At 43.5% G+C, this 12,491-nt stretch overlaps 1 protein-coding gene across 1 annotated transcript in view; it reads left to right on the top strand.

Moving 5' to 3' along the window:
• SLC7A10 (solute carrier family 7 member 10) overlaps positions 1–7,972 on the top strand; it is a 41,440-nt gene extending 33,468 nt beyond the window's left edge. Inside the window, exons 5-11 of the mRNA XM_062604879.1 lie at positions 404–557; positions 1,941–2,064; positions 2,160–2,263; positions 3,374–3,470; positions 6,035–6,184; positions 6,398–6,575; positions 7,638–7,972. Coding sequence (XP_062460863.1) covers positions 404–557; positions 1,941–2,064; positions 2,160–2,263; positions 3,374–3,470; positions 6,035–6,184; positions 6,398–6,575; positions 7,638–7,774 — 944 coding nt within the window. The 3' untranslated portion in view covers positions 7,775–7,972. The remainder of the gene's footprint in view (positions 1–403; positions 558–1,940; positions 2,065–2,159; positions 2,264–3,373; positions 3,471–6,034; positions 6,185–6,397; positions 6,576–7,637) is intronic.
• The last annotated feature ends 4,519 nt before the right edge of the window (positions 7,973–12,491 follow it).

The raw sequence follows: 12,491 nt of genomic DNA, 5'->3' as shown, positions 1-12,491 counted from the left end.
GCAAATGTGTTTTCTCAGTGGTAATAGTCCCACAGTCTGCCAGCCCCACAGGCATTTTATTTTTCAGTATTTCTACTGAACACCACCAAACTCTTGTAAAAGAAAACCGCATTAAAAACAGGCAGGAATTGACCCTGCCCAGGAGCAATCCTCAGGCCTTGCTGGTTGGTCCCATGAGGCACAGTGGTGGCCTCAGTGCAATGAGGGATGCTGTGAGTACAACCCAAGCTGCTTCCCCAGGACACCACCCCGCAGAAAGCCCTGCAAGTGCAGTGCCAGCCCATGGTGACATGAAGAGCATGAAGTCCAAAATCCAATGAAAATAAAGACTGAAAATCACCTGTTTCCTGGTGTCTCTGGTAGGTAGGGGTGGATTAACCTCTTGCTTGCGCTCTCTGTGCAGGAAACTACAAAGAGCTGACACCAAGCAACGCGTTCAATTTTTGGATGACTCCATCTGTGGGGCATTTAGCTTTAGCTTTCCTTCAAGGGTCATTTGCGTTCAGTGGCTGGAACTTCTTGAACTATGTAACGGAAGAACTGGTTGAGCCCCGCAGGCAAGTATCCAATTCTGTGCCATCCACACTTTCTTGAAGTCCTGAGACATTGGAGCTATCTGGTAATATAATTCATTTCATAAGCTGCAGCTTCCTTACATGTCTATGGGACTGGTCTTTCTAAAGTAGAGAGAGATTTTTTGTTTGGAAGAGATGGGAGGCAAGTTAAAGGAACAATGGAATTAAAAATGTATTGCGTAAGGCATTAACTGAAACCAGCCTGTAAAACAAAGCAGCATCTTTATGGCACTGTTCAATCATACAGTGCTTTTACAGCAAAAAATAACCATCAATGAGATGCCATTCAAGTGGCTATAGGGAGAATCACTTCTATCAGAAAAATGTGGGATTATGTTTAAGTCCCTTTGCTTTTTCACCCAAAGGGGATCTTCCACAGACACCAGAAAGAGAAGATCAGAAAGTGATTGCGTGGCTGCTCCCCACAGGGTGACTAACATCATGCTGGTCCTGGGTATGGGAAGGGGCTTGGAAATGATTTATCACAAGCAGGCTGGAAAGCTGGAGGGAAAGTGAGCATTAATATAGTAAAGCAAAGCTCAAATGTTTCAACATTTCTGAGCTGATGAAGTGGAATGACTAATGGCAAGAGCAGCTCTCCGAGCATTATTTCTGGGCATCCAAGGCACACAGTGATTAAACAAGGAGAAATTGAAGCTATTACAGTGCCTGGGTGGGAATGGATTAGAGCTGCAGCCTTACAAGCGGCTCTGCACATAACTCGCACTAGTGAGTGACAAAGTACACGTCCAGAGATCTTGGCTGGAATAAAGCAAGTGTGGCACAGCATTCCTTTAGTAAAACACCAACGTTTTAATGGACCACCACAATTTCAAAGCTGAATAATGAAAAGTTATGACTTAAATAAGGCAAATGTGGCCTCAGTTGAGAAATAAAGAGAAAAAGGAGTGAATGGCTGTTTTATTATTATTGCAGTCTCCAAGGGGAAACTATAAAAAAAACCTTCCCATTTTTACTAAATCTGTTCAAAATCATAAAAGTTAAATAAATTTTTAAAGACTTTTTTTGCAAATCTGACACATGGAGGGAAATCCATTATTACCTTTGATACAGGGTGGTTCAGGTGTCCACCTCTAAGCAGGTCTCTGGATCAGAGGTCAAGTAGATCTGTACTGCTGTAAATTGTCATGGTGGTGTATGACCAGACCACGTTTACAGCATGGGGCAGGCCAAGGCAGCCACCTGAATAACAGGATCTTGTTCCTTTTCAGAGCAGGGGAAAGTAAAGCAAAACAAGGCCTTTCACTGCACCACAGGTGCCTGTACACACAGCTGTACATGGTTGTTGTGGTCTCACTGTACATGACTGTAATTTCTTATCTACCCTCCTAATTCTCTTATTAGGAACCTACCTCGTGCCATATTCATATCCATCCCATTGGTGACATTTGTGTATACGTTCACCAACATTGCATATTTCACTGCCATGTCACCCCAAGAGCTCTTGTCCTCCAACGCTGTGGCGGTAGTAAGTAAACCATTCCCTGGATGTCTAAAATACACTTTGATTTTGGTTCTGTGCTTTGCAGTGTATTTCAGTTTCTCTGCCTTCTGTTGCTTTAGACATTTGGTGAAAAGTTACTGGGCTATTTTTCCTGGGTTATGCCAGTCTCAGTGGCCCTATCTACATTTGGAGGAATAAATGGATACCTTTTTACCTCATCAAGGTTAGATGCAGTACAATTTTATGAACATTATCTAATTTGGGGAGGGGCTGGTTTAATTGCATTTGCTAAAGAAATGCTATCTAGACATTTTGGATGTTGTAGAGCATGAGGTCGTTGTTGGGTGTGTTGGATACATTCAGTTATGAATTGCTCTGTTTTGAATCATCAAATATAATATTGAACCGTGGAATCTCTTGCAAAATAATCCTTACGAGCTTCTGAAATTGTCTGCAGATGTGGAATAACTCACAGGAAGAGCCTAACACGGCTTTAGCATGGAACCAAAGTCATTTTACATCAATAAAGTTCCAGTAGCTACAAGCTAAATTGTGCTTCACTCGAACAGCAGTTTTAGGGCCTGGTGCTGTTCCCAGTTACAGACGTTTTCATTCTGTAGTGGAAAAACTCCTTTCAGGCAAGATGTTTTGCATGCACACTGCTGATAGTGGGGCCAGAATCTGTAAAGTGTACTGCAGCGTAGTCTATAAAGTCTACTTATATTAACTGACCTCTCTGAACTTAATTAAAAAGTTATTAAAAAGTTTTAAGGAAACAACTCAAGTCTTAAGCACCTTGGGAAGTTATTTATCTCAGCACTTTCATGAGTACAATGAGATGCCACAAATCCGAGTCCATATGTTACAGGTTATGCACTTAGAAATGAAGTTAAAGTTCAGGCATGTTAACCCTTATTTAAAATCTTTCTGACACTGGAAACACTACCTGTGAGGGGTTGTGTCTCGGCTGTGTATAGCTGATCCCCACACAACCTTCACAGTACTCATCCCACCCTGGGTAAGGAGGCAACCCTGACAAACTGGGCAGATTTCAGTCCTCCTGCTCAGAGGTAATTTGGCATCTCAAAGCAGGTCACTGCACAGATGCTATTAGCCATTAGAGGCCTCATATACTGAAGGGTCTAGTTTCAGTGACTTACACCAGGTTACACAAGCAGTCTCTAGTCATCTCCCCAGTTGCAGCTCAACACCCATAGGCTGCAGCTCCCTTCCACATCAGTGCAGGTGGTTTTGATTAGAGATGTTCTATGGCTAGGAACTGAAGAGGCTGTTGTCCACCCAGCTGGTTCAGCATTACTGCTCTCATTTCCAGGTTATGTTTCTCCGGTGCTCGAGAAGGCCATTTGCCAAGTCTGCTTGCCATGATCCACGTCAAGCACTGCACACCCATCCCTGCCCTGCTTGTCTGCGTAAGTTTTACTGTCCCTGCTCTGCTTTTCTGTAACCTGTTATTATAAATAGTAAATCACAGAGAGAAGAGCTTGAGAGGCCATTAAACCCCATAAGGAGGAGAAGAGAGTCAGCCGGGAATGCTGCTGGTGGGTGCTGGCCAAGCACCTCCAATGGCCCCAAAGGGGAGCAGCCTTCAGCTTCGGAAATAATCCCTCCTATTCCCAACCATCCTGGGGGCATGGGTGGTTTCCCTCATACCTAACTTGAGCTGCAATTTAAGCCCATTACCACTTGTTCTACCCACAGCAGAGGTAGAGACTGACTTTTGAAACAGACAATTTGTTTAAGAAGGGAGAAGCTCTTTTGATGAATTTTTACACAACCATTTGGGAACAAAGACCTTCATACACTTTTATCAATAGTGAGGGTAGCATATGTGATGGGTTTTACTGCAGCATCAAAGACATTACAGAGGAAAATGACTCTCTGTGCTGCTGTCCCCTGTTGCATGGCCTGAGAAGGGGAATTCCCCAAAGGGCATTTATTTGAAATCTTGGCTAGCTGCAGATTTGCCACTGATACAAAAACAGGCAAGTTTGACCCCAGATGCACTGGGAAGGTGCACACTTGTGTATCTGTCTCCCAGCAATAAAAGCAATTCTGGCACAATACACCCAGACCAAATTTCACCAAATAAGCCTCCTGTACATTCTGCTTTTATGGCAACATTTGCATCTAGCTGAGGCTTTACAGCATCCCTGGGGCTTAGTGCCCACCACAAACACCTCATGCAAGGTGTTGGGGTAGGCAGAGACCCCTGGTCCCACCATGGGCTACTGCTCGGCTGCTGGTGCCAATGAAACGGAACTCTTTTGTCCTTAAATATACATTATTTGAAATTACACACTGAGTTTCAGAGGCAGCTTCACTGTGAAACAGCTGTCTGATCCTTCAGGCATACACCAGTTCTCTGCTCTGTTCAAAACATCCTCCTTGAATCACAGTGCAGTCACAGAACAAGGTGTTTTAAAGCAGCTCAGGGTATAACAAGTCCTAGGAAATACTAATTTATTAACAAATATAATATAGACAGCTACAATAGCAAACTGGGTCAGACTTTAGGCAAACCTAATTAATACCCCAGGTTCCTTTTTCTCTTCCAATGAATCATACCTAGCTCTTTGCATGAAGAAAGGTTTCTTTGTATGTGGAGAAAGGGCTTTTTAACACCACCAGCAAGGCCTGTATTTTTACTAATCCTTTCAAAAATCAAGGGACCAAGCTGAGTGTAAAATAAACAGACTGGGTTTTTTTGCAATACAGTGGGGAGCATCCAGCTCTCCTCCCTGCCATGTGGCTGTGGCCAAGCAATTGAGAGAGCAGCAGAGCCCTGCAGCCTTGTACCACCCAGCAGTCATGCCCACACCATGAGCAGACCTGACACATTGGTGTCACCTATGCACAGAATCACAACGCTCCAAGCAGCATCGCTGTAAATCCTGTGAGTGACAGGAGAGGGTTGTGTGTGCATATGACACTGTCAGAGGAAAGCCAGGAACACATTATACCGGTATAAAACACCCTCCTATTTTAAATCCATTTTGTGGTGATACTTCCCAAGGTGTTGGAATCCCCATCAGGCCTGTGAGGCTTTGAACAGGGGAAAGGAGGGACCAGAGTGTTGTTTGATAGCAGTGCTTAATTCCTGGTGCTGGTGGTGCAGAAGCCCTCCCTTCCAAGAGGACTTTGCCATTGGAACGGCAAATTGAGAAAAAGGGATGTAAGCAAAAAGAGAGCTTGGAGTAAGAGACCAAAAACCTGAGCTCTCTCTGAAGGGATGTGGATACTTGGCTTCCCTCAGGTTCTGGCCACCAGCAGACAATGTTCACAGGACCAGTATGTGATGGAGGCCAGGGCGCGGCTCCCAGGGTACTGACTGGCAATGGTGCGGGACCCAAGGAGCCGGCTCTCCTGGTTTTGCACAGTATAAACAAGTGAGTTTATAGCATGGAAATTTCCACCATCAATCTGCCAGCTTCCAAACACAAGTAATGCTCAAAAGATTAATGATGCCAGTCATCTGCAGAATGAGCTGTGGGCCAGCAGGGATAAAGGGCAAAGCTCATTCTTTATAATATACAGGGCACCTGCAACAACGTAGTGCACTGACCACAACATGTTCAGTTTGCAAGAAATCCTTCTTCCATCAGCAGTTCTCACCATAGGGGTCAATAGCTTTTAAAACAAATAACAGGAATGGGTAGAGTGGAGCGACACAGAGCTCTTGACAGCCCTCCTGGCCCTGCTTGCCCAGCCATGGCCAGTACAGTCACCTCTGCCAGCACCTCGGGGTATTTATAAACAGACCCTCAGCATGTCCCAAATAACCATAAATCCCCACTCAGCCCCAGTGGCACAGCTCAGGGATAACACTCTGAACCACAGGAGGCAGCAGATACCCAGTGGGGCCTGTAAACAAAAGACATTTAAATGCTTTAATGGGGTTTTTGCTTGGTTTTGTTGGGTTTAAGCTACTTTTTCTAGTAATGACTCAAGGAAGGTTATACTTCTCTCTTTGCAGTGTATGGCCACTCTTGTCATCATGCTTGTTGGAGACACATACACGCTAATCAACTATGTGTCATTTATTAACTACCTCTGCTACGGAGTGACAATTATAGGCCTGATTGTGTTACGATGCAAGAAACCCAAAATCTTCAGACCTATCAAGGTGACAATGTTAAAGCTAAATCTCTTGGTTGCAATAGTGATGCAAAGGGTGGGATGGGCACATCAACCCCTCCATCTGTTTTGAATAATGTTGGGGTTTTTTTTGATGTAGTGGTAATGTTTTATGGTCCCAAACCATGTCCCAGAGAGCCATTAGTGTAAAAATGGGATACACACAACCACAGTTGTGCTCTGCTCTGCTCTCTCCTGATAGGTGAACCTCCTCATCCCCATCACTTACCTGGCGTTTTGGGCATTTCTGCTGATCTTCAGCTTATACTCCGAGCCAATCGTCTGTGGAGTTGGACTTATTATCATTTTAACTGGAGTGCCAGTGTTCTTCCTTGGAGTCTACTGGAGAAATAAACCAAAGAGTGTAAATAGGCTAATAGGTAAGCCAGTGCTGCGGTGCCTCGCTGCATTCCTGGTTGTGCGTGGGTCTGCAGAGATCTGCTTAACCTCTGAACCAGAAGCACTAAAACAGCAAGGGAACATCCTGTGTGAGCCCAGCCACCACTCTTGGTCACAGGCGGCCGCTGGGCACAAAGCTCTCCTTTGGGCAGCTGTTTTGCTCACTCTTTAGAATGGTTGCTCACTTCCTTTCGTGCCTCTGTGCAGCACCCCATCTGCTCAGCTCACTCACCAGAGTCTGCCCCAGAGCCAGATACACAGGAGCGCAACAGTGAGGCACTGGCACAGGGTGCCCAGAGAAGCCATGGCTGCCCCATCCCTGGCAGTGTTCAAGGCCAGGTTGGACAGGGCTTGGAGCAACCTGGTCTAGTGGAAGGTGTCCCTGACCATGGCAGGGGGGTGGAACTGGATGAGCTTTAAGGTCCCTTCCAACCCAAACCATTCCGTAATTCTATTAAGGCTCAATGAACTATCACAAAAGGACTAATAAATGCACACAAGCTTTCATCCCACTCTGCCACCAGCACATCCCGCTGCACAAACCCCACATGGCACAGTGAATTATTTCACCCTCAAAAGAAAGCCTTACATTATCACTCATGTAAAATTAAAACTGCACATAAGTTTTTGATGGCTTGGCTATGATTGGCTTCTAATTGCTTTGCTCTGAGGCAAGGACTTTAAAACAAGCACACTGCAGCCCTCTGCTCTGACCAGAGGTCCCCAGGATCAGCAGTCCCCACTGCTGACACAGTGCCAGGAGGGCTGGCAGCCATCCCAGCCCATCTCTGCCAGCACAGCTCTGCAAGGGGCTGGGAAAAGCATCCCTAACACTGCCCATCTTAACCTGCCCCTGCTTCACCAACACTGTTTTATCACTGAGCTGGGGATAAGAAGGGTTGGAGGGGCAGTCTCTGCACAGCTGGACCAAGCGGCCATGGAGGGGAAGATGCACACTGATTCACACATTGCATCACCCCAGCACCGTGCTTTTAGACGAGCTCAACCATCCCCATTAACCACCCGCACGTTTGCTCCTGCAGAGTCCATGACGTGCTGGGGACAGAAGCTGTGTTTTGTGGTCTACCCTCAGGGGGGAGTTGCCGCGGAGGAAGAGGCACCCTCAGCACCCTCGGCCCGCTCTCGACAGCAGGCAAGCGAGACGGACACGAGCAAGTAACGGCGTGGCCTCGGAGGCTGCAGTGGCTTCTTGTTTACATCCTGGTTTTTGCTAAAAAGTTTTTCTGGAAAAAAGAAAAAAAAAAAAAAAAGGTTTTAGAACTCCAGTAGTGAAGCCCATCAGTGTGCTGCACCCTCATGGCGTCCGTAGCTGTTAGGTTTTCCCTAAAAAGGAAAAAAAAAAAAAAAGAAAAAAAAAGGAGAGAAAAATTTGAAAAAAAAAAAGAGAAAAAAAAAAGAAAAATAAAATATAAAATAAGGCACTGGTTGCTTTTTTTTTTTTTTCTGGTAGCAAACATGCTCAGCAGGGGAAAGCAGCACAGATACAGCTCTGGAATACTGATTTTAGCTGCTGTGAGGGTCCATCAGAGACATACGAATTCAGGCATTTCAAAAGTAGGGCAGCTCCCAATACAAAATCAAAGTGGAGAAATCAGGAAGTGAGGAGACCTTGGGACACCCGTGACAGCCAGAAAATCCCTGTACCTGGGTGGGGTGAATCCCCACAAATCACAGGTGTCAGCTCCAGCCCAAAGGATCACCCCTGTCTGAGCGCGCCAGCACCGGTGCAGCCAGGGCTTTGTGCTGAGTGCTAACCAGCCAGGGTGGTCCTTAGAGTCCAAGGTACAAACCCTTGCCTGCCTGACTGTCCAGGCATCATTTGGTGACACAGGAAAAAAAAACATATGCAGAAGTAGTGACAAAAATCTCAAGTATCTCAAATTCTGAGGCATTTTTGCAAGGGCAAAGCTGGGTTCCTCTATCCCGATGGGGACAGTGCTCTCTTCACACCACCCAGTAAGCAACCTGGTCTAGTGGAAGGTGTCCCTGCCTGTGGCAGGGGGATTGTAACCAGGTGAGCTTTAAGGTCCCTTCCAACCCAAACCAATCTGTGATTCTATGTCACATTGCTTTGAATTCCCCATTTCAACTATCCTAAGCCAAGCAGCAAACCTAAATCATCCTCACATCTGATGCTCTTTAAAAAGTGTTTTGCATATTTTATTTGTGGCAAAGACTAGGAAAAACCTCTAGTTCACCTATTTAATTAATATATAAAGATCTGCTGCTGTAGCAATATGGCCCCTTTCACAACAAAGGATCTTTTGAAAATGCAAAACGCAAGAACAGCTCTGGGCAACATTCTGAGTCTCTACCATTCTTCTGTAACTTCTGAAAACAAACCCTGTCACGTTCAGTAGCCTTGGTAACAGCCCTGAGGATTTAATTTTAAAAGTATCTTTCAACATGTTACAGGCCCTGGTATAAAAATTAAGGATTCATTGTCTCTTAGTTTATCAAGTACCACACACTCTGCGAAGATTTAAGTATGGACTCAAAACAAGGAGCAAGTCCAAGAAGCATTATCTTTCCAACATAATTTATTATTCAGAAGTATTTTTATTTTTAAATACCTGTCCATCCCTCTGAACTTCCAGACAGAAGACTCTCAAGACACAACTTACACTCTCCTCTTTGTATAAAGCTGTAAATCCTAAGAGATTAAGATGCCTATTTAGCTAAAGAAAAAGATGTGGGTTATGTGTGTACAAATGCACACATGTGAAGAGAGATTCCACATTTTAAATGTTTTGAATATATGAAGTTTGCCAATGAAAATCATATATATTCAGCTTGCTTTTGTTTTTAATTCACAGCACACCTCCCCTATTTATTCTGACTAAGCAGCACCTGAAAACTTCACCTGCACTGGAGGCTCTTGTGACCAAGACTTATTTTCCATAGTTCAAAATCCCCATTCTGTGGTATAATTTCCAACAGATTAATTTTTTCAAGAACTTCATTATCTAGTGGTAAAATTAAATGTATTACGGCACCCACAATGATGACTGCTTTCAGAACTGTGAAGGTTTGGTGTGGTTTTATTTTTGTTGGTTTAAACAATTAAGGTGTGGAAATCAGCCAGTACCCAAACTTTGCAGCTCTTGAGACAAGAAGACTGCATGGTAATGAGAAAGGTGGTAATAATAATAATAATAATAATAAATAATAATAATAATAATAATAATAATAATAATAATAATAATAATAATGTGCTACTGAGGCTTTTCTTGGCTATTCTTAAATGAAATCAAAAGGAAAATTAAAGGACCAATTGCCTCCTTGTTGTTAACTGAGTTTGGCTCAAATTTTCCCTGATTATACTGCCTTGAATTAAAACAATCAACACTGGTCCTTAAATCACTAGGCTGAATTTAGAACAGGACGACTTAGTGGAGCTCATCTTTGAATTACATACCAATCCCCAAAAGGTGTTCCAGAATGTCCCATTTCATTTTCAGAAACAGTTTCATCTGTGCTTTCAGTATCACATACATTATTTTTAAAGGCCTGCAAAAGTTAGTTCCCAATGTGTAAAATTTCTAACCACAGAAATCAATGTACAGCGCTAGAAAGATAAATTCATATGCTAAATAAAATTTAGCAGCATGCTCAACCCCATATAAGCTTGAATTTTCCAGAAGAGGAAGCAAGCCCAAAGGAGATACAATTACTAGTATTTTAAAGCCCACCAAACAAGAGACAAACCTTGAGACAAGCACACCAAGAATACTGTGATACTTGATACGGAAAAGCAAGTTGTTTCCAAAAGAAAGGAATTTAAACAAAGGTTTAAAAGCAAAGTTATAGTATGTAATACTATGTATTATATGCTATTATATTTATGTAGCATAAAATATTAGAAGTTGCAATGCATAAAAATATTCTGTGCTGTGTACTCTTTTAGTGCTGGCAATAATACAGCATTCAGAGAATTTCAGAGAGAAAATGAGATGATGCAAGCATTACAAATGGCGTCACATCTAAGACAGCTTAATGCAAAGTCAATAAAAGATGTATTGGATTATTCTTACCTGCATTATCACTGTGCTGAGAAAAGCAGCAGTAGATCATACCATCACTCTTCTACGTGCTGTGCAAAATGCAGACAGGGAAGACAGTTCCTCTCCCAAGTAAGATGATGCTCAACAGGACATAAGAGGTGGGTGGGCACCGGTGGGAAGCACAGGGAGAATAAGGCAGAGCTGCTGCTGCTGGCCTACCTGGTCTTCAGTGGTTTCATAAACTCGATAAAGGAATTGGCTGTTTTCAGTTCACAGTAGCACATAAATCAGAAAAGATTGATCTCAGCAGCATCAAGGAGAGAGACCTGCATCAGTTCAGAGCTTTCATCCGATTCCAGAATGACTGGTGCATCGCTGTGTATTTAATAACACATCTGAGTTGGAAGCATCTTTACCAAAAAAATGTATCCAGAAATATGCAGATAAGATGTCATTCACCACACTCTATCATTTCTGAAAGCACAACCCTGACTCAGCCCTTGACAAGGGGACTGAGGCCAGTGGCCCCTGGAGACCACCACCATCTCCTGGTGAAGAGTTGTGGTAGATCGGCAAACCCATCAAAGAGCCCACTGCCACTGCTTGTCTGTGAACAAGCTGATGCTGTGACAGCAGATGTGCTTCTCCATGACAAAAAGCTGAAGCTAAATAAAATGATTCATCTTGGAAGTGAAAACAAATAAATGAACAAACACGCAAACAACCCCCAGCAAACATGCTCTCCCATGCTTCGTTTTCAGAGGCCTTTGTCAGGGTATTTCTCATGTTTCACTCTCTTACTTGTGAATTCTTAAAGCTTTGAAAACAAACCACATTTGCTTTCCAGCTCCTTTTTATCAAGCACTAAATAACAAGGTTAGTAATTACTCAGCTGCTGAGGAGCTTCATGAGAGATACTGAAGTATATGTCATAACTGAAAATGTGAAAAAAAAACTGAAGGGTAAACTTTGCTTGGGGTTTGTGTTTTCCTAAAGCCTTAGAGCTCAAATGAGTGTGCCCTGTTGCCACCCTCACCTCCAGCAGTGAACGCATGCAAAGCCTCTTTAGTTTTTTAAACTTCCTTTCCCCAGTCTTTGGCAGATCTCATCAGTGTTATACCTTCAGTGAGAAAATTCTGCTTTTGGACAAACAAGAAAGGAAAGTCCAAGGAGAAGCATTAGAAAGTGGCCAAGAGATGCTAAGAGCCCAAAAGGAAATTTGTCTTCAAGTCCCAAGGGAAGACAGAATTATAGAAGGGAGGGAGACCTAGGAGGCACTGTAAGGCAGGAAACATACAGAATGAAGATGGAATAAAAATTAAACTTCTACCACCCGCATCAGGTTTTTGTTCATTGTAGCCAAGACGCAAGAGCTGGAATCTGAGAAGGACAGATAATCCAGCGCATTTGCCATTAGATAACAGAGGCTGACAAGGGACAGGAGAACACACGTGATTTTCTACTGGTGAGGTTCAGGTAACATGCAGTCAGCATGTACTGGGTTTTAAATCCCAGTATCTGCCTGGGAGATTAAAACTCAGTTTCGTGCAAAGGCCAAAAATCTCAAATCATCAAAAGCAGTTCTTCTGCTCCCCCTCAGAGAAACGCCTGATTAAAAAAAAACTTAATTCCCTCAATGCTTTTTAAGTTAGCTCCATGGTCTGTCTTAAGACATACCTATTGCACTGCACAGGCTGCCAACAAACTGTGGCAAATGCACAGGTATCATTTTCACTCTATTTCCATTCCATGGGCTATATTCAATTCAGCCTCCCTTATATCAGGATATGGTTTGTAGTATTACTGCCTATGCCACTGTCATTGCAGCTGAATTGACACTGCATGGTAAAGTAAAGCAAACACTTCCTGCTA

Source organism: Pezoporus occidentalis, unplaced genomic scaffold (genome assembly GCF_034315485.1).
Source record: "Pezoporus occidentalis ecotype Australia unplaced genomic scaffold, CSIRO_AGI_Poc_V1 ctg89, whole genome shotgun sequence".
Taxonomy (NCBI): Eukaryota; Metazoa; Chordata; class Aves; order Psittaciformes; family Psittacidae; genus Pezoporus; species Pezoporus occidentalis.
This window is presented reverse-complemented; position numbering and strand designations above follow the sequence as displayed.